The sequence below is a fragment of the Enhydra lutris genome, unplaced genomic scaffold (assembly GCF_002288905.1).
Source record: "Enhydra lutris kenyoni isolate GAN:26980312 unplaced genomic scaffold, ASM228890v2 scaffoldscaffold6, whole genome shotgun sequence".
In the NCBI taxonomy this organism is placed as follows: Eukaryota; Metazoa; Chordata; class Mammalia; order Carnivora; family Mustelidae; genus Enhydra; species Enhydra lutris.
Window position 1 is genome coordinate 34,113,502 of NW_019154090.1, and position 23,185 is coordinate 34,136,686.

Sequence of the window (23,185 nt, forward strand, 5' to 3'; positions counted from 1 at the left end):
GAAGCCCAGATGTGCCAGAAGGGTCTTTCAGGGAGCAGGGGGTGGTTCAAATGGGCGCAGCAATCACAGGGAAGAGCTGCACCCGGTCACTGTCACTGGAGGAACACCTCGGCATGAGGCCCCACATCGGACCCCGGCAGAGGAGGTCACAGAGAGTGGCCCAGCAGGTTTTCTCCTGGAGGGGAAGGTGGACTGGGAACGAAGGAAGACCAAGCTGAGCTTCTAAGTAGAAAATCACACCCCTGTAGAGACACTGGGGCAGGAGAAGTCGTGAAACTCCCCCTGGTGGGGAAGGGGGTGGCAGTCCCACCACAGATGTTTCTACTCACTTCTCTCTAGGAAGGAATGAGTGCATCCTGGGGGCGCCTTGGGGCGCCTGGGTGGCTCCATCCGTTGAGCATCTGCCTTTAGTTCAGGTCATGATCCCGGGATCCCAGGATCGAATCCCACACTGGGCTTCTTTGCTCAGTGGGGAGTTTGCTCCCTCTCCCTCTGCCTGCCGCTCCACCTACACCTGTTCTCACTCACTTGCTCTCTCAAACGAATAAATAAAATCTTAAAAAAAAATTTTTTTTTTTAAGAATTCTTTAGAAAAACACACATACATGTCCAAGCTATTCTGGCCCTTTCAGGCCAAATATACCCAAAATACTCACCCCATCACCTTTGTGATTATGGATTTGGGTTTCAGATAAAGTCCTGAAGCCTTTGAACACAGTTGCATTCTTTTGTTAAGGCTGAAACACCTAAGATTTAGAACCACACAAAGTTTGTTTTATGGCCGTGTAGAGGCATCTACAATTTCTACCACGTGCCCTTAGCTGGTACGTATCAGAACTTTCTATCACTCCATTTGCAACAGCCAGAAATTGTTCTGCCAGGAAATCTTTTGACCGAGAGCACCCAGAAGTGTTAGTTCTATCTTTGGTTGTGGATCCGAGTTGAGAACAGGACTCTCCGGCTAAATTAGACAAATGAAAGTGTAATTAAAAAGCAAGTAGGCCCCAGGTAAAAAGGGGAATTTGGGTGATAAGGGAAATTAAACAAGATATTTCATCTCCCAAAATTAAAAAAGATATTTCATCTCCCAAAATTGGTTTGGGAATTAAATACAGATGTGTTTAGAATAAGGTCTATACGTTTCTAATGCTGGCCCCCACAATTCAAGGATCAAGAAGGAAGGCATTACAGCAATCAACTCCCTGTCAGACATTCACTGAAAACTCAGTATTTGTGGGGCGCCCGGCTGGTTCAGTTGGTAGAACATGTGACTCTTGATCTTTGGGTTGTAAGTTCGAGCCCCACGTGGATGTAGAGATTGAGTAAAAAATAAAATTGTTTTTAAAAAGCTGATTTTTGCAAAACACTGGAGATGAAGATGAAGGAGAATGTGGTTACCGCACACTCCGGGAGCCTATATCACAAAGTTATGATAGCATATTATAAGAGAAATAAGAAAGGTATCAGCAAATTGATACAAAAACCTGGAGGTGGGAGCCATTTTTGTAGCTCTATAAACGGATAAATACCAACAGAATATTTTTTAGGTTATCGTTCATAGGAGGTTCACAGACGCTATAGCTTCAAAGACATTTTTATACCTGTCTAAGGAACAATCTTTATCATTGCAACTCAGTATCCAAATAGCTCTGCTCTGGTTACTCAAGTGTGGGTCCCAAATCACCTGGGAGCCTGTTAGACAGGCAGTCTCCTGCCTCACCCCAGACCTGCCAGATCACAATTTGCATTTTAATAGGAGTCCCAGGTGACTTGTTACACACTCAAGTTAAAGGAGCATGGTTTGAGAGCCATCGATCCTTATCTTCATTCGAAATGCCTTTTGGAATAAGGCTAAAGTTCCTTTTACTTGAAATGGGAAATTCAGCCTGTGCTCCATTATTCACAGCTTGATGATCAAGCTGGAGGGGTACCGATTGGTGCCCAAGGCATGGGGCCTATGGAAATCCCTCCTTTTATTTCCTGCCTGGTCTGACCATCAGAAAAAAACAATTACTTTCAGTTAGAGGTGAGTGAAAATAAAAATGTAAATTCCCCAACCCCCTTCAAGTTCTTGCACTCCCTGAGCTCTCTCCACAGATATTTTGAAAATCTATGAACCCCAAATGGGGACCCCGTTCCAAGGATAGGATTGGGGAGTTTGCCCTAACTTGATCTGTTTTTCATCAGCAGCCATAGGGTGACCCCAACTTTTGGTCATACCATTAGTGTTAGGTATTCATTTTAAAAGTGATTTTTTTTATGGGGCGCCTGCGTGGCTCAGTTGGTTGAGCGTCTGACTCTTGGTTTCAACGCAGGTCATGATCTCGGAGTCGTGACATCAAGCCCCATGTCGGGCTCTGCACTCAGCTGGGAGTTTGCTCAAGATTCTCTCCCCTTCTCCCTCTGCTCCTCCCCACCCTCACTCCCTCTCTCCCTAAAATAAATAAATAAATCTTTAAAAAATTAATAAAATGAAAGTGACTTTGGTAAGTGAGAGTTAGGGGCTCCCTCTGGGGGCTCTTGATGACTGTCAATAATGAGCCCCAGTATGACATTCAAGCTTAAAAACCCATAGCCTAGTGAGGGGGGTACTTACTAGGAGTGATGCGCTGGGGTTACTTCTCAACTGCAGCAGTGCCTTGCCCGCCATTTTGTTTTCTCTCTTTTTCATGGCTTCAAGAAAAGATTTCCTCTTTTTTTCTCATAGTCATCACACTAGTCATCCTATGCAGAGGATTGTTTTGTTTTGCTTTGCTCCCTGCGTTTTCTCCTCCTTCTCATATTTAAAGTCTCCCACTTATGCCAGCCCCATCCATTTCTCCCTTCCTTCCCATCAACTTTAATGGCTGCTATGGTTCTTCTACATCCTCCCACTTATCTCACCAGCAACCACTTCTGGGCCTTAAACCAACTTTAGTGTATACCCACCTGAGTTCCCCAAGTCCCTGCCAATCCCGGGGACTGAAAGATGTACTTCACAGTGAAAGCTCTGGGTAAATGCCAACCAGCTACTAATGGATGGCCCATTAGGATGTGAGTAAGGATAAGTGAAGGTCGAGAGTCAAATGTCTTTTCGGGCCACTGCTCTCCCACTGAGTATCTGTGTGACCCCTCTGAACTTTCATTTTCTCATCTGTCCAGTGGATATAAGAATAATCCTCATTTTATAGACGCATAAGAAGGAATAATGAGATAATGTTCACCAGTCATTGTTTTCAGTGAAGCCTTTTTTTTTTTTTTTAAGACATGAATTAACTAGGAAATCTTGACCTCAAATATAAATGTGTATTGCAGTTTTTGACATCCTGCTGCAGCCTGATGGAGCTCATTGCCTTCCTTTGGATGATTTCTATGAGCACCATTTGCTGTCGCAGCCTGTAAAGAAGCCAACCTTGAATTTTCTCCCTTCTATGGTCAGCCAGTTCAAGTGTATGGGCCAGGAATAATTACAGTGACAAGAAGTGACTCTACTGAGTTGTGGTGGTGTTCTCTGTCTTCCTCCAGTTTTCTGACTTTAACATGGGATTATTTTTCTTAATAAATAAATGACTTAACTTTCCTAAAAACTTCACATTCTCCACCAGATAAGAAATGACAAACAAATAAAAGACTTTAGTAGTGAAATAAAGAATGAAAGAATTGTCGAAATGTGTTCTCATTTGTCAATTTTTCTGGTCCCCATTGGGTAACCCTAATAGAATGAATACTCTTCTTTTCATATATATTTCATATATATATGTATATATACATATATATGTGAGATATATGTATAGCATATATATATGAATAGAAATTATCTTTATCTTAAAATTCCATTGCTTTAATTATGAGCAGAAATGAATATATTTCCATGTGCATATTGGCCATTTGTATTCCTTTTTTTTTTTTGGACAGGAAGTAGGATTTATTGGTGGGCATGAATAAGAAGAGGGCAGCACCAAGGCTCTCATGAGTGCAGGGCCCACCATTTGTTCAGGGGGCCATGATTAGGGATGTATTTCACCCCACAGCCATCTGGACTGAGCTTTTTTTCAGCTACCATGTCCTCAGTTCATTTGTATTAAACTTAGTAAAGTCCCACTTCTTGGAAATGTGGTTCTCCTGGTGGTCAGGGAACTTGAACTTGGCCCTGAGTAGGGCCTTAATTGCATGCTCCTTGTTTTGCACGTTGGTACTGGTGGATATGGCGACTTGGCCAACGTGGACCCTGGTCACTGTGCTCTGGGGCTTTCCAAAGGCACTCTGAATACCTGTCTGGAGCTTAGATTGAGGATAGCACCAGCAGAAACCCATGTGCATTGGAAAGGGCTGTCTCCAAGGTCCTTTAGGGCAACCAATGCAAACAACAGGCTGCATACACTACTGTTTGCAACCACTGCACACCAGGCCCCCAGTGGGGAGAGCAAAGTCATCTTAATTGGAGGCAGATTATAGTCTTTTTTCTTTTTACACACTGCCCATTCACATCCATCACATACTTTTCTGCTGGATTGTCTCCTTTCTTTTTGACCCACAGAGTTCATATGGTATCTTTTCATTTATTATTTTGAGGGGTGGGGAAGTTAGAGTGTGAAATACACTTACATAACCATTCATGCATTGAAAGTCATCGAAGGCTTCCTGTGGTCCTCATATTCGTGGGGAAATTTGTGTGGACCGAGCCTAAACATAGTCCCTGCCCCCCCCTTTTTTTTCTTAATGTGAACATATCTGTTTATTTACAGCTTTTGATGTTTAAAATTTCAAATAAAATGATCTGTCCAATTGCTATACTTTTAAAAAAATAAATCATTTTCCATTCTCTTCTAGAAAAAGCTGCAGCACAAATTAACAAAGACTAGTGCAAATATAATTACATTTAAAACATAATTTAGGAAACATTATGTAGCTCTTTTATTTTATTTATTTATTTTAAAGATTTTATTTATTTATTTGACAGACAGAGATCACAAGTAGGTAGAGAGGCAGGCAGAGAAAGAGGGGAAAGCAGGCTCCCCACTGAGCAGAGATCCCGATGTGGGGCTCGATCCCAGGACCCTGACATCATGGCCTGAGCTGTGGGGCTCAATCCCAGGACCCTAAGATCATGACCCGAGCCGAAGGCAGAGGCTTAACTACTGAGCCACCCAGGCGCCCCACCTCTTTTAGATTAGAAAGCATAACATGTAATTGTTGGTAACAAAAGTCAACCAGAATGAAATACAGACATTTATATCTTATGTTTGCACGCATCTTATAAAGATAACAAAAAATAGTAAGTTTTATGTTTTTACCAGACATGAGTATAAACATATAAATAGGCAAACCCTCCCTTTATTTTTACTTCAATTTTTTTCTCCTATATTCAGTAAAAATACTTTTACTTTTCAAAAGTATATGACAGGTCTCAGGACAAATCTCTCACTTCTTTAGCATGTACTTTTCCATTCTGTGATGCACACAGTTTAGATATTATGATGCATTTTTAAATGGAACAATTGAATGCCAAACCCAAGTTGCTTCAATGTAACTAGAGAAGATTTAAAGCTAGCACTATATCATCGTGAATTGCAGCATACGTACCGTATTGCCCCATGCTAGTCTGATACGTGCTAGTTGGTACTGCCATGGTAGTGATGTTAGGTGGCGCTGCTTCTTCCTCCAATTTTTCTTCTTCATTCTTGGGAACACCAAGCACATCAGTGATTGAAAGGAAAGGTTGTGAAGTCAGACAGATCTACTAAGAGTATGCCCATCTTTATCAGGTAACTTTGTTGCATAACAAAGACCTCAAAACTTACTGCCTTAAGATGACAATTTGTTTAGCTCTTGATTCTGTGGCTAGCAATTTGAACTTCACTCAACTAGACGGCTCCTCTAGTCTTGGCTGGGCCCATTCAATGTCTTGGCTGGAGTTCATTCATGTGTCTCTGGTTCAGCCATCCATCAGCTAGGGGCTCTGCTTTTGGAGATTGGCTGACTGTCGACCGGGTCGAGACAGGTGACTGATCCACATGTGTTAATTGGTAACTATTTGGGTAACATTAAGGAAAACAATCAGGAAATAGAACCATCCCCAAAGGTAAAGAAAATAATAGTTTTGACTTGTGTCAACTTAAAAGAGCTTAGGGAACAGAAGGGACTCTGCTGGAAGGAAAATTCCAAAATAGAACCCACAAGTCTGATCATTTCATTTGTGCCCTCTGGAATTGCAGGACTCATTGCATTCCACTGGACAAGTCAGAGATGTTGAAATGATATATTTTGTATTAGGAAAACAAGTAGCTGACATGCTGTGGTATGTATCTTCACAGGCAGTCCTTCTAAGTTTGGATTCCAAAGGGACTGTTGAAATATTAAGTCCATGATTTATTGCCCTATTTAGTAAAAAACCACAGGACAAATCACATATCTTTTAATCAGATCCCCTTTGCTAATTATTTGAAAACCTCCAGTTTGAACATTATTGCTACTTTCCCACATCTGAGTGGTGACCGATATTTTTTTATTTATTCTGAATTAAATGGTCTTGACATCTTTTAAAATTACAAAGCCTTACCCTAAAATCGTAGTGGTTTGGTGGTTGTTTTTTTTTAGTTGATTTAATCAGATATGATAATCTTAATTAAGTTGATGAAATGCAAACATTTTCTCATTGGCAAAACCCAGGCATCATTAGCATGCCCTAAGTAGACCCTCCTTTATCAAATTTCTCAATTTTTTAAAAGTTTGAAGGTATTTCCAGTTGATAGCCTCATAAAAGAATACCAGAAATATCATTCAAGGGAGTATGCTACATTGATCTATTTATATTTCCCAGAAAGCTCAAAAGCTGGCATTTACCTCAGCATAACTTAAAGGTGAAAAATAATTCTAAATTTGAATTTGAATGGCCAGGATACACCCCAGTGTGAACGTCCACCTTGCATTTAAATTCTCAGTAATGTGTTTAGTCCATAGATCATTACTTAGTTTAGAAGCATCATAAATTAATTCTTTGTAAAAGGAAAAAAAAAGACAGAGTGAAAATTCAGAGTGGATGCTTTAATGAGGAGAAAAGAAGGTGGTAGCTTCTCTAGATATTACTGGAAGGGGGGAAGGAAGGTGGGTTGTGCCTGAAGTGTGAACGCTCTATATTGGACTTTTGCTCATGTTCCAAAATTGTCCTTCTTAAGAGGAGACTGAACAGGCCAACTTCTGTCCACATGTTTTTTTGTTTTTTGTTTTTTTAATCCCTTTTGAATTAGAGTCAAGGAATTATTCTCTTCCATGGAAACCATTTGCTCACCCTCAAAGGATGGACCCAAGTCAATTTCAGCATGGAGTTGAAAACAAGCATAAAATTGTATTCCCTCGGGGCTTTTCTTTTTCACTCCTTAAAAGGTTTGGAACATTTAACTAGGAGAGTTGTCAAGAGTGGTAAACAAAAAAGCCCAATAACTGAAATGTGTCTAATCCTTTGGGCCAGAGAAAAGAATCATACTAAAAGTTAAAATTAAATGTTTACCGCATTTCCGTTTAACCATGTACTCTCTTGTTTTTTTGTTTTGTTTTGTTTTATTTTGTTTTGGTTTGGTTTTTTGCCCTGGGAATTCTAAATTAATCTTTTCTTCTTTCCTATCTTCAGTGAGTTTTGTGACTAATGCATAATTGAATAGTTCTTTGAGTAGAACCTGTCTGCCAATAAATACACCCACAGTGAGTGTATCCTTACGTTAGTTCAAAAGCACTCCAGTTATTGTGTGAAAAATCCCTCTTATGGGTGCCATTTTCACATCTCATGCAATAGAAATCCTGGACCCGATACTCAGAGAAGTTCCTTTTTCTTATTTGGGGTTTTCTATTTCTACTTTTTGTCAGGATTCTCTTGGTTGCAAGTGACAGAAATCCATGTTAAACTTATTTATATACTAGAGAAATGCACAGGGTAGGTCACATGAGGAAAGACTGACCATCCACACCAGGGGAGGAAAGGGATGGAGAAATGGATGCCAGAAGTCACTGACAGCCCTTTCTATGTCTGTCTGCCTGTCTGTCTACCTATATCTCTCCCTTTTTCTCTCTTTTCCTGTCCTTCCCCTCCCTCCCTCCTTTCTTCTTTCTCTCTCTCTAATACTTTTCAATGTGTATTACCACTATTCTTTTCCAACAGCATGTAGGCTTCCCCCTGTCAGAAAACATAGGCATCAGCCCATCTAGGTTATATTTCTTTCTCCAGTAGCAGGTTGGAAACATCTGGAGGAAAGCCTTATGAGGGTCATGTGATTGTCTAAACTTGCAACCTTAGACCAATCACCTGTGGCTAAGGTCAGGTTATGACTGGTCCAACTTGGATCAGTGCCTCCCCTGGGACCAGTTACCTTGGGCAAGGGATAGGGATGAAGAATACAGTAGCTCCCATGAGAACCACATTGGGCGCAGAGCCAGTTCTCAGAAAACAGAAGTTCTTCTTAGAGAAGTAGTGTTGGGTAGAGAAAACCAGAAGTAAGCCCCAACTCTCTTTTTAGCATAGGAAAGGGATAACTTACTGATGTATATATAATCCCATTGCCAGTTTTATGGGAGTCTGACAATAGTGGAATATTATTAACAAAGACACAATATTAATCATTCTACTTCCTGGACCTTAAGTAGTAGAAGGGGGAAAAAACAGTAAAATCGAAAGGGCAGAATTACAGTAAGAGTGCCAGGTCTTTTGGAAATAGCTGGAAAGGACGGAATGCTACAGGGAGGGGTTTGTAGTATGGAAGAGTGGGGGAAACCAAGATTAATTGAGTACATGATGGAAAGACATTCACATATCTGCCATATTAAACTCAGAGATGTTGTCCTTTTTAAAACACATATTCTTTGTGATTCTACAGAAACAGTTTTCATCAGTTGTATGCAAAAGCCATGTTTTTAAAAACATACCTGGATTTCATAATAAGGCATTTGTTTCTAAAGAAACAAAACTTAGCTTGTTAAGTGTAAAGTTTTGCAGGAGAGGTAGGCACAAGGCAAGATTTATTAAAGGCACTCTCCGGTGAAGTTTCAGGGCTCAGGAGAAGGAGAGCCAGGAAAGTCGTGCTAGGAGAAGGTCGACACTCTTGGGCGAGGTTCCACGACTCCAGAGAGGGGAGTGGGGGAAGTCGCACAGGGAGGGAGTTGGCAGGGGTCTTTTATGGGACCAAGGCAGCTTGGGCTCACATCCATATATGGTAAGGTATTTGGTGATCGGAGGTTATGGGGTGGGGGGCTCCTGATACTCCTGTTTCCTGCATAGGTATTGGGTTACCTATGGAGACGTGACATGGGCATACATCCTTTTGGCGGGAGAGTCAAGGGTTAAGGAAGGGTGGGGGGAGGGGCTGGAAGATGGCAGTCCTGGCGGTCATTTCTGTTATTCCTCCTGCATTCCCGAAGCCCCCGACCCAACATTAAGTACCCAAACTATATAGTTTTGAAAGTATTTCCAATAAGACAACCCATGGCTTGGACATGCTGCTTCTTTATTGTCACCAAGGTCAAGATCACTGTGGTTTTAAAACGTAAAAGATTTCATTCACAATCTTTTTCTGAGCACCTATTTTGTGTAGAGTCAGGGGTTCCAAAAAAAAGTCATTAGAAAAGATGATTGCAGTGGTGGCATTCCTTTAGGGAGCAATAACGAAGCATGTGCATACAAAGGTCAGTTCTATAATTGGTATCTTTTACAAAAGCCAGTTAAGGGGCCAACCCTAGAGTTATCTGGGCCGTCAAATGGGAGTTATCACCAAAGGCTGGCTTAAGGAAAGGGGCAAGGACAAAGAGAGACTTTCTCTACTACCCACTCTTCTTAGTTAGAGCAGCCCAGCATAATGGAACTTTCTACAAATCTTGGGGATGTCCTATATTGTGCTGTCTTCCACTCAAATGGAAATATCATCAAGATAGATAAATAACAAGAGACAAAGTATAGAAGCAGGTGTGTGCCTGAACAGTTCAGAGAGCAAAATGCTGACTAGGTTATTGGATATGATGAGTATTAGCCCAGACAGGAAATTTGGAGCCGGAGCATAACATATTTGAGAATAGAGGGCCAGTTAAGGCTTTGGTAGATATAAGAAGGAAAAACATTTGGAATGGAGTGGAAGGACTAAGAAAAGACTGAGGGCAGGAAAGAAATTCTTGGAATCCAGATGGGAGTTAGCAAAAATCTGCATCAGAATGCTGTTAACGCAGAGCCTTGAAATACAGGTAACCAGCAGTTCACACATCTCTGTGACTCCCTAGATGTGGAAAGTACCCAAGAAGAAACTCAAATATAATGCTCACTTTTGAACTATATGATGATAATCAGTGGTATTGACTTGTCTTCTGTGCAAGACAAATCCTAAACGTGCTTGTGGAAATGGTGAGACCCTGGTGAGCCTTCCTTCGGTGGAGTTTGTCAAAGGCAGTAGATGAGGCTGAAATTAATTGAAGCCCCTAAGAGAGTTGAGGTAACTGTGGTAATTGGTGGAGATACCATAAATTAAAGAAAGAGATCTTTGTGTAAGAGTGGTTGGCAAAAAGGATAGGATAAAGTCATGATCCCCAGCTGTGCGTAAAGTCACCCTGATGTTGAACTCACAGGGGCATGATGGGATATTTTACATTTTTTTAAGGAAACAGCAACATCCTTTGGACACTGTGCAAAGTACTACTATTAAGTTTGGATCTAATTGTTTCATGAATGAATAGAGCCCTCCTTTTATTTCTTTTAGCCTAAGGTACGCTGAAAAAATTACTGAGATCCCAAGGACACTGTGAAGTAAGAAACATTGTGAATCTCTGGAATAATGAAAGTTAAATCCTGAGAAATGGCCAATAAGTCCAATAACAAAACAATTTCTGTAAGCTTAAAGCAAAATCAGGTGAATTCCAGTGGTTCAAGTATAAGTGTCATGGGGAAGCTGAAGCATATGCAGCTCGGGCATCAAAACTTTAGCAGGAGCCACTGGTCTTCGACTGTAGGGATAGAAATGAAAGGAAGGTCCAACATGGAAGAAAAGTTGAGGGTTCTGGGAGGGCAAGGGAAACAGAAATGGGTTTTCACGCAAAGGGAATGCATGCAGGGCAGAAGAAAGCTTAAGAGGCGAAAATGAAATGGTAGATCAGGTCCTGCCACAGGTTGGAGAAGACAGGATGGAAAACAAGGGTGAGAACCTTCCTCTTGAAAGGAAGGGTAAGGAAACCAAGTTAGGGACCTACAAAGTGGTCTAGTCGGATTTGCATGTGTGTTTTTCCTTTTAATTTTCACAACTACCTCAGGAAGGAAGTGTTAGCCTCATGTCAGACAGGAGGGAGCTGAGTTTGGGGTAATAAAGAGAATGTAGATAAAGTGCCAAAGATTTTTTGAGACAGAAAAGAGGGAATTTGAGGGAATGTCTTAGTCTCTTACCATAGATTAAGTGGCAGAAACAACAAACACTTATTTCTCACAGTTCTGAAGGCTGAATTCCAAGATTAAAGGTGGCTACAGATCCGATGTCTGGTGAAAGCCCACTTCTTGGTTCCTAGATGACCATCTTCTCATTGTGTCCTCACCTGGCTGAGGTGGCAATAGAGCTCTGCAGGTTCTCTTTTATAAGGGCACTAATCCTGTCACGAGAGTTCAAACTTCCTGACCTAATCACCTGCCAAAGCCCCACCACCGAATACCATCACATAGGGGTTAGGATTTCAATAGATGAATTCTGGCAGGGGACAACACAAACATTCAGTCCAGAACAGAGGGTGTCTTCTAAATTGTCTCCATCTTTCTCAATAGTCTAGACAGTGCCTCTCAAACTGCAACATGAACACAAATCTCCTGAGAATCTTATTTAAAACGCATATTTGGATTTAGCTGGTCTGGGGTAGAGCCTGAGGATTTGCATTTCTGTTGCGTTCCCAGGCAATGCCAATGTTGCTGGTCTGACATGGTTATACTGCACTTTGAGTAACAAGATCTAGAAAGCCAACTCATTAGCTAGGAGTCTGTAGAATAGTGCCAGGTGTTTAGGGTACTTGATAAATATTTGTTGGATTGCGGCTAAATTGAACAGTTTAAATAAAGGTGTGTGTTCCGGGAGCCAAGGGGGTGGGAACTCTTCCAGAGAATTGTAAAGAGCAAGGACAGATGCTCTGAGGGAGGGACAAGAAGGAAGGCCAGGAGGTGCGGCAGGCAGGGAAATTCTGTGGGACTCTGAGGGAGTGTAGTGCTGCCAGTGGTCTAGGGGTTGACACCAAATCAAAATAAAAGTCAGAATTGGGTGGGGATGAGGCCGGAGGTAGAAGAAAAGCAAGACATGGGAGCAGGTAGGGGCACAATCAATGAGAGAATATTCTGGATCAGGTGAAGGATGCAGATGACGAAGTGGAAACAGAAGTATGAAGGCCGTTGAAATCAGAAGTGCTGCTGGGAGATCTAACAGTGGTCTGTAGAATGAGGACAGGCCCTCAGAGACCCCCCCAGATCAGGCAAAGTATCCAAATCACCAGAGATTTTTGAAAATACTGAATTCCAGGCCCTCCCCCTAGACATTTGGAGTCCATAGACCTAGGTACGGGCCCCGGAATCTGCATTTTTAGGAAGCTGCCCAGCAGTGGTTCTGATATTGCAGTCAAGGTTGGGGAGAACCCTCTTTTTATTTTTTTTTTTAATTATTTCTTTTCAGCGTAACAGTATTCATTGTTTTTGCACCACACCCAATGCTCCATGCAGTCCGTGCCCTCCTTGATACCCACCACCTGGTTCCCCCAACCTCCCACCCCCCGCCCCTTCAAAACCCTCAGATTGTTTTTCAGAGTCCATAGTCTCTCATGGTTCACCGGGGAGAACCCTCTTAAGAGTGAATGAGAGAGAAGAAAGATCTTATGGGGAAGGAAAGGGGCCGAGTGCACACCCTCAGCTAGAACAGAGATTGCAGGACTCCTCAAGGAAATTTCCAGAGTCTTTGCATGCCGACATTTTACATCTAGACAGCTTGATAAATGGCACTCCAAAGCCGTAATATTTCATGATTTCTTTAATTGTGATGGTCATGATCAGGCAATCTCTTTTGAAAGATCAAATAGATTTTCTGTTGGCCCAAGTCCCAGTTCATATTTGTCCGATTTAATCCACTTCACAGACAAATGCATCAAATTTCACGTTAATGTTAAGTCAATGTGCTTACTTTGTTGTAGTTCTCTAAGAGAATTTCTCCCTTAAGTTTTTATCCTCTTACATAAGAAGGTTTTTTTTTTTAAATAATAATTTCTAAAATCATAATGAAAACAGCATGGGGTAATGGTGAAGGCTACCAGCCATGGAGCCTGATTTCTTGGGTTTGCACCTAGCTCTGCCACTTAACCCCTCTGAGGCTGGGGGCCCAGGACCTGAGCCACACGTGTCAGTGACTTCCTATGTAAAACGAAGCTAGAAGCACAACCTCACAGGGCTTAAAACTCTTCAGACAGTGCTGGCCCTCTGTAAATCAGCTATGGAAGTTTGCTGGGAGCATTTAGGCCATTCCCGTTGAGAGTTACTACTGAAAGATATGTATTTATGCCATCCCATTGTCTGAACCGTCCCTGTTTCTGTGAAGTGTCTCTGTAAATTCCTGGTCTATATTACTCTTGGGGTCTCAGATTGGAGGGCGGTTGGGGGGGGTGTAACACGGTGATGGGTATTAAGGAGGGCGTGTGCTGTGATGAGCACTGGTGTTATACGTAATGAATTGTTGAACACTGCATCAAAAACTAATAGTATATTTACTATACAGTGACTAACTGAACATAATTAAAAGAAAGGAAGGAAGGAAGGAAGGAAGTTAGTTAGTTTGCTGGGACTCTGATTAGATTGCCTTGTCCCTGTTGCAGCAACAGGTCACTTACCCTGCGGTATCTGAGAATCTCCATCACTGGCTGACAGCAGTGGGGGGCTTTCAGAGGAAGCCCACACCATCTGCTTGGGGCTCCAGTCAGAAGGGTAGAGTCCAGTTGCCACCACTGCCTGAGTAATGGCAGAAAATTCCATAGGTTCTTCATGTGGAACAGAGAAAGAGATGGGATTGGAAAGCAAAATGACCCTCATGTAACTGATAAGCATTTAACTGAGCACCTACTGAACACTAGGAATGGTGCAGAGGGCCAAGGATATGCAAACACAGACAATGGTCGCTGCCCTCTGGAAGTTTGGTTTGATAAGAAAATTGATGCAAAACAATAAAAGAATTGCTTTCATGAAATGCATGAAAATTCAGGGGTACCATTCTATAGAGAGAATTTCTGAAGGTCTTTAGAAGTTACCTACACAAGGATGCAAACACCGGTTTCTTTTTCTTATTTTTTTTTTTTTAAGATTTTTTTTTTTTTTTTTTTTTGACTGAGAGAGAGAGGTCACAAGTAGGCAGAGAGGCAGGCAGAAAGGGTGGCGGAGGAAGCAGGCTCCCTGCTGAGCAGAGAGCCCGATGCGGGGCTCGATCCCAGGACCCTGAGATCATGACCTGAGCCAAAGGCAGAGGCTTAACCCACTGAGCCACTCAGGCACCCCCAAACACCGATTTCCATCTAAGATGGGCAACTCATGGTCCTTGAGGCAAACAATGAATCTGGTGGAAACCCAGAATTCCAATTCACAGTTGATTATAACTTTTATTCATATCATCCTCCTGTGATTTTGAGCTTCACTGTATCTCCAAGAGACAAAAGCAGGGATCATCCCATTTATAACTGAGAACATGAAGGTTCAGAAAATGTAGCAGTCTTGACCAAAATCATATTTTTGATGTCCTGGAGTAGGGACTGGAGCCAGAACCTCCATGTTACTTGTCATGGCACTGAGCTAAGTTGCAGAAACGAGGACAATAATCTAAGGAATCCTCTTTAATTACAAAGGAGATAAGAGGAAGACATTCATATTAAAACCTAGATAATGCGATGGTTTTAAATTATGTCCTCTTGGCATGGTAGATGCCTGGTAACTGTTAACTATTGTTAAACGTCCATCATTGCTTTCTAAACGCCAGACACTGCTGTCTGGAGGATCCAGGGGAGAGGGTGCTTTGTTTGTGATCATGTAAAACAGCAAACACATTTTCTTTCCCCAGCTTATTCAAAAATTGACGGATGTTGCTGAAGAATGTCAGAATAATCAGCTGAAGAAGCTCAAAGAAATCTGTGAGAAGTAAGCCTGCATTCTCATTCCAGGAGCCCTGTGTCTACAGATGTGTTGCACAAAATCTGCTGTTTATTTACCTTTTTCCCCCCTCTTACTTCTGTTTTGACTTCAGAGAGAAGAAGGAGTTAAAGAAGAAGATGGACAAAAAAAGGCAGGAGAAGATAACAGAAGCTAAATCCAAAGACAAAAGTCAAATGGAAGAGTAAGGAGAAAGAACCCCTTCTCCCCTACCCGTCTCCTGGGGATTATTTTATTCCGTTCAGGATAATCTTTTTTTTTAAGATTTTATTTATTTGACAGAGATCACAAGTTGGCAGAGAGAGAGAGGGAAGCAGGCTCCCCACTAAGCAGAGAGCCCAAAGTGGGGCTCAATCCCAGGACCCCAAGATCATGACCTGAGCCAAAGGCAGAGGCTTAACCCACTGAGCCACCCAGGCACCCCCAGGATAACAACTTCTTAACCACCTAAAGACCCATCTGTGAAATTTCTCCTCTAATTAGCCTTTCCAAAGATCCCTTTTGTAAAGTTTTTAACATGGAAATCATAGAGCAGTTCAGCAAAGAACTAAGGCGCACCCAGGGATCTTTCAGATAAAGGTGGAGTAAAGAGTTGTCCTTAGGGAAAAAAAAACCCAATCCTCAGTTCCCATGCTGTCCGGCCACGTTCCCAGCATTTAGCAAAAACAGAGCTTGCTTGCCAGTGGGCCGAACCTGCTTTCTGTCCAGAGCTAGCAAGCTGTACCTTTCTTGCAGCAGCAATGAGAATGTAGAAAGTTCTGGAAACTTTCATCTGAAAGTCCCAGGTGCACCTATATGTTGATGCTGAATGACGTCATATAATGATCTAGTTGTCATTTGCTCTTAGGGAAAAGACAGAGATGATCCGGTCATACATCCAAGAGGTGGTGCAGTACATCAAGAGGGTACGTCAGTTAATCTCTCTCTGTTTTGCGAACCACATATGAATGTTCGGCAAACACAGTGTGAGCCTCTGAAGGGAAATGCCGAGCCTGGTATCCGTTTATCACTAGCACCTGGGAGAGCAGCTTTACAGAGCAGCTGTTCTGTAATCAGTGTTTCTGCAAGTTTAATTGCAAACCTATAGATTAAAAAGGGTCATCGAAAAATAAATGTCAAGAATCCTTTCCAAAGACAGGAGCCTAGAAGTATAAGGTCAATAGGAGAGCCCCCAAAAGAACGTGTAGTTGTCATCACTGCGAGGAAAGATGGCCACCTCCAAAGGCACTTCTCTGTTTTTTAAGTTGATATTACAGAAATTTTCAAACATTAACAAAAATGTTAATTTTTATTAAATCAACATAATTTATAGATCACCCCCACCTGGACGCTGTGTCCCCATCACCCAGGACCAACGTTTACCAACAGTCTCCTACACTTGTAAGGACAGTTCTTGCTCAGGATATGAAATAATTCAATGTATGCCATAGATCTGAAAAGCTTTCAGTTTTTTTCTGAAAACATTCCCTTGCACATTTAGATGAAAATGACTTTCTTTGTAACTTTCTTGTAGTTAGAAGAGGCCCAAAGTAAACGGCAAGAAAAACTTGTAGAGAAACACAAGGAGATACGTCAACAGATCCTGGACGAAAAGCCCAAGGTAAACTGAACCAAGTAATAACACGCAATAACTTCATTTTCTTTCCATTCAATTAAAATAAGATCTCTGTAGGTCATGTACCTTGCACACGGTCTCTCAGAGCTGTTCCTACAGGGTAAACTGTATCTTCCTCAACCATGGTGAAAATCTTTCCAGCGATATTCAGTACACATTTATCATCTACTGGTGAGCTTTACACATTGCAAAGGCTCAAACCCAGATCCTGACATCTTGGTCGCAGTTGATCTGAAGTGTGGTTCAGATATCTTTAAAGTGCTTTCCCTCTCTCCCTGCCAGAATAGAGAGAATTAGTGGAATTGACCAGGCTTCTTCGGTTCTGATAAAATATTGTAATGGCGGACTTTGTCCAGCAGAGGACGTTCTGTACCAAAATCACCCCGGTTTTTAGCCAACAAAATGCTCTCATAAACCAGAAAAAAAAAAAAGAACAAATCTTCCCCCCATCCCTATATAATAGTATATTGTGGCTCCTCTATCCTTATTGTTCGGTCAAAATCAACTGTTTTTCATTAATATTAAATTTACACAAACTGATCATCTATAAATCAAATACTTTTAGGTTGGCAAACAGCATCTTGATTTTAGATCATTACATACATTTTGATGCATCATTGAATATTTGTCTGTGAAAAAATGTGCTTTCCAGTTTTATTATTTTTCTATGCACGGTTAAAAATATCTACTCTAAAAGGTATTGCTGTTCCATACAAGTACTCTATGAACCTGCAAAGTTTAAATGTTGTTTTCATTTCATTGTATAGTCCATTCATCAATTTACTGCTTATAGAATTTTTTGTGGCTGATTCTAAATATATCTTTACAGTTATTTCTGCTCTTCTCCTTTTGTATTTATTTTGATTTATTTAATATTTTTAACTCCTGAAGTTTTTAGGCCTGGAAATATAGATGAAGCAGTAATGAAAATCTGAGAATTGATAATTACTTAAACATGCTGCTAATTTTTATGTCTTTCATGTAAACATGCAATTTGAATATTCTTAGCCATCATTTTGAGATGATTATGCATTAGTAATAAGTTTTAGGATAATTTCAGAAATTGCTATATTTTCCATTTAGGATTGATCTTTCAAAATGTTTGGAGCAAAAGATTCAGGTCTAGCTGGAATTTAAGAAACACATTAACACCTTAATAATCAGTCCCAGGTGATATATTCACATATACACATTTTTAATCCATGCTGTCTAAAGTCACATGCCATTACTTTGTACACTGACATAATATACCCTGGTTATGACAGCTATCTCATTAACCAGTTTTTGTATTTGAAAGAAATATATATCTTCTGAGATATTGTTGTTCCCACAGAGTTTTATTTTTGCTTTGTTTTTGTTTGTGGTCTAAAATCGTCAGCTACTTGTCTCACAGATACAATGCAATCACAGATGTGTTTTGATTATATAACTCACTATAAAAAACCCTACAAATAGATTGTGTTACTGCACTAGGTTATCATGATTAAATCAACTTTGGTAGGTGTTAAAGCACCTGTAAACTTCTGCACTTAGTATGACTACACATTAGAAGAATAAGTGTTGGGTAGCTTATCAGTCAAGGTGCATTCTGTAGCAGTTTTACAGAAAACCCAATTAAAACTGGCTTATACAATAATAAACTTAGTAAGTCATATTATTGAAAGTTCAGACATGTCACGGTTTGAGGATTGGTTAATCTAACAGCTCACCAACCTCATCAAGAGTCCAGGTATTTTCAGAATCTCTACCATGCCATCTCACTTTGTTGCCTTTCATGCCTGAGCTGTAAACCTATAGTCACAAGATGGCTGCCATAGCTCCATGCATCACAACATTACATAAAACCATTCAAAGGCAATGTCTTCATTTTACAGAATTAAGGAAAACTTTCCTAAATCTTCCTGATACCCTTCTCCCCATTGGCTAAGATTGTGCCATATACCCATTCCTAAACCAATCACAGGCAGGTGATTGGTTTAGGAATGGGTATATGGCACCAATGGGTATATAGGAACCAATCACAGGCATAGTCAACAGGCACCTGAACAAAACTGATGTTTTGTTATCAAAGAAATAGAAATAGCAATTAGGTAGATCATTAACAGTGTGTGCCACTACCATATTTATACCAATTTCCCATTTCTTCTTTTTTTGGTCCTTAGCAAGAGGTCTGAAGTGTTTCTGTGAATTTATAGTAGTTGTTTTGCCTTCATTTGTGTTTTGTTTTATTTGTAAAATTCTGGGCCTGTCTGTACATGATCAGTTTAGTCTGCCCAAATATAGCTAATAATCAGAATCAGTGGTGCTATGGACTGAATTGTGTCCTCCCAGAATTCTCATGTTGAAGCTCTAACCCCCAAAGTCATGGTATATGGAGAAGAGGCCTTTTTGAGGTATTAAGTTTATTGATTCTATTTTTATTTTTTCATTTTTATTGATGTATAGTTAATATACAGTGTTTATATTAGTTTCAGGTGTACAATATAATGATTCAACAACTTATACATTACTTAATGTTCATCATGATAAATGTACTCTTAATCCCCTTCACCTATTTCTTCCATCCCTCCACCCACCTCCCCTCTGACTACCACCAGTTTGTAATCTATATTTAAAGTCTGGATTTTTTTTGTCTCTTCTTCTTCTTTTTTTTTTTTTTAATTTGTTTTGTTTCTTAAATTCTACATATGAGTGAAATTATATGGTATTCGTCTTTCTCTGTCTGCCTTATTTCACTCAGCATAATACCCTCTAGCTCCATCCATGGTATTGCAAATGGCAAGAGCTCATTCTTTTTTATGGCTGAGTAATATTCCATTGTATAAATATACTTAATTTTTTTTAACCCATTCATCTATGGATGGACACTCAGGTTTCTTCCATATCTTAGCTATTGTAAATAATGCTACAGTAAACATAGGGGTGCATGTACTTTTTCAAATTAGTGCTTTTGTTTTCTTTGGGTAAATACCCAGTAGTGGATACACTGGAGACACCATACTGTTTTCCCCAGGGGCTGTACCAATCTGCATTCCTACCAACCGTGCTTGGGGGTTCCTTTTTTCCACAGCCTCATCAACATTGATTTCTGTTTCCTTCATTTTTTACTAAATAAGAACAACAGTGATATCTCTCTGCTTTTCATCCATGTTGCCCTTACTACCATTTTGTGTCTGGATTTGAAGGTTGCCCTTGGAGATTTTTGGTTTCATGTCAAATGAAAGCATTTATTAAGAGGTGCTCTTCAAGGCTTAAGAAATGTTGTGCTTTAGGGGCGCCTGGGTGGCTCAGTGGGTTGGTTAAAGCCTCTGCCTTCGGCTCAGGTCATGATCCCAGGGTCCTGGGATCGAGCCTCGCATCGGGCTCTCTGCTCAGCAGGGAGCCTGCTTCTCCCTCTCTCTCTGCCGGCCTCTCTGCCTGCTTGTGACTTCTGTCTGTCAAATAAATAAAAAAAAAAAAAAAAAAAGAAATGTTGTGCTTTAGAACCATGACTTTAACAGTAACATAAGAAATCATGACAGTTAATATTGTAGGACACCGTGGCTAATCAAAGGAAATGTCTGTGATAAGAACGAACAATAATAAACAGTGAAATGAATAAGATAAAATGTAGGTTATGTGGAGAAAGCACAAAGCACAGGGAAGCAAATATAGGCAAGTGAAAGTCCAGACCAGCATAGCATTCATCCACACTCCTGTAATTGTTGGATGTGGACCAGAAATAGGATAGCACTGGCTTTGAAATAATCCCTCTTCACATCCAGTATCAGAATGGCCTTTTAAGGCTAGACATAGATATGAGGGAAATTAACAAAAGCAGAAACAATAAAGAAAGAACAGTAACTCAAGGGAATGAGACCAACCAGCAGTATTTATAAAAGGTTAACTGAGTCCGTTGCATTCAATCAGAAAGATGAGAAAGTGGAATGGTTTCATGACATCTAGAAATTTATGAGCTGTTCCATCACTGAATGTTGGACAAAGAAATTGAGTTGACTCTATAGTAGGTAATATTAAAGATAATTACAATCTCTCTATGAAGAGGAAAGCATGACAAACTTTGCCAGAGGTTACTGAGGGGAGTAGAGTTCTTTCTTCAAGTATTTTAAGATGCAATGAGGAGTTTTATACCTCGAAAACAGTAATGGCTAATCTTTTGCCTACAGCAAGTAGATACACTACATGGCATCATATGTCTTCCCATTTGTTAATTTCTTTCACCAACACGTCAAATATAATCACTTAGTTTCTCTTTGTCCACTTATTCTAACTAATGTAATAACGTGTTTAATGTTCCTAACCTCCTCCAAAACAGGGAGGAAGCTATTTTTACATGCCTATATTTTCCTAGTATTACTATTTTGAGCTGTCCTGAACCACAATTACAAGCTGCAGAGTTTTCCAAGCCTTTGATAACCGAACAACTCCTTGAAAATTGAACAAGTATTTTTTTAACAAAAGAAATTTGAAAACCCAATTGCTGAAAGACAACAGCCCTTCAATGGCAAGGAGTTCTGGCTGGATGTAGAGCGAACTACATATGAAGATTAATCCAAAGTGTAACCTTCTAACCTTTTACTCCACCACTGGCTTATGATCTGTAAGTATCAACTCAAGTTCCTAAAATTGTTACCATACTCCAATAGAACAGTCGGAAGACAATGGGCATTAGTCAAGACCATTTCATTTCCACACTGGGACCAAGGACTTCCATTCTACTGGCACATATTTGGTAGAGAACCAAATTTGGCCAGACACAGTGTGAAAATTTATTTTAGAATGTCCAACTTTGTGGCATGCACTAGGCCTTTTTCATATATAGACTCTATTTTTTTCCCCCACTAAAAAAGAGATCAATGAGTCTATTCCTTTTGCATGTAATTATTGAGGGCATTGGGGAAAATGGAAGTAGGTGATTTCTGAAAGAGGCAACTCAATTTGATGTAGAATTACACTATGCATTCCTGTACATAAGTCCTCCTGAAATTTCTTAAGTTACAAACAGCAGTAGACATCCTTGAAAGAGAATACCCAGTTCCTTTTCAGTTAAGTTCTACATTCTGAAGAAATGTTCAGTTGCGTGTATCCTAGCAGTGAAATATTTAATTCAGTCCCTGAGGATGCTATTTTCGGCTTTGTTCAAGGTGTGTCTTTTTATGAAATCTATAGCTGTGGAGTCCTTAAGATGGATGCAATAAACCCTAATAATTATATAGGTAACATAATTGGTTTCCTTGGGATTTCCATCCCTGGGTTTGCCAAGACCATTAGGAAAAGTGTATATGTGTACAAAGGGTGACAGAAGCAACTGACAACCCAACTGCCAGTAGAGAGAAACCATACCTTCTGTGGTCACGTCCAACTCTGAACTGATTGATTATAAAAAGGACACTCTGCCTTTCTCCTGAACACTTCGAAAAGATTTATTTAGCATGTTGAAGCATCGTTAATCAGAGTTGCCCCAAATCTGCTGCAAATATTCCAATGTATATTGATCACTTTGCAGCTACTCATTCTCATTACAAGAAGAATCATTTTTGAGAGGACTTTTTAATGAACCATCTCCATAACCTCATAAAACAGTCAATAAATCTGGAATTTACTTTTTCTCTGACACTTAATTTGTCTTTGATACTTCTTAGAACACAGGTTTTCTTTTTTAAATTGAGCTCATCAATAAGAGAGAATTTCAGGAAGCTTTAGGGCATTTTAATTTATAGTGAAAGAACATTTCATCATGTGGCCTACTGGCTCTTATTTTTTTTCCTCTACCAGGGGAATACAGACTGATTTTCCTCATTTCCCTGACATCTTTGAATGAGCAGGATGAGTGACTCATCCCTCTGAGTGAAGTTAGTCTTGTCAGATCTACCACTGTGCCCTGAGACAGAACTCTCAATGAAGTGATTTCAGTCCTGCCTTCCCAGTGTTCAGGGAGAAAGAGACTAAGGCATTTAAAGTAAAAGCCTCTTCCTTACATGATTCATTTGTGTGTTCCCTGATCCTTTGCAACTTGATGGGGGAAATGTGGATTCTCCTTGCCATCGCCCATTGGACCTCCTCAACAAAGCCAGACCACGGAGTGCAAATTGGCTGCCTGTTGACTATGTTTTGCTCACTTTCAAGACTTGGTAGGCCCAACCAATGGTTTGTTTTTTGTGTATATTTTTTCCTGTGGAAGAAACTTTTAATTTTTTTCCCCCATTGGTATCAGTGTGAATAATTGCCTTTTAAAAAATGTAGTTATTCATTATTTTCTTGAATGTAAAGCTAGGATACATTGACTCTTCTGGGCAGTGCTAGAACATTAGAACAATTTGACTCTGTCTCCTTCTGATTTATTTTTGAAATTTATTAATGATTGTGTACACATCTCTAAACAAATAAGACATTCTTATGCTATGTTATATTGTCAGTGTTGATTT

General features: G+C 40.3%; 1 protein-coding gene across 1 annotated transcript in view; it reads left to right on the forward strand.

The window, feature by feature from the left end:
- The window catches only part of LOC111141432 (phospholipase C beta 1), a 671,787-nt gene that overhangs the window by 575,109 nt on the left and 73,493 nt on the right, over positions 1–23,185 (forward strand). Inside the window, exons 28-31 of the mRNA XM_022493977.1 lie at positions 15,057–15,133; positions 15,240–15,329; positions 15,993–16,050; positions 16,659–16,745. Of these exons, the coding sequence (XP_022349685.1) occupies positions 15,057–15,133; positions 15,240–15,329; positions 15,993–16,050; positions 16,659–16,745 (312 nt within the window). The remainder of the gene's footprint in view (positions 1–15,056; positions 15,134–15,239; positions 15,330–15,992; positions 16,051–16,658; positions 16,746–23,185) is intronic.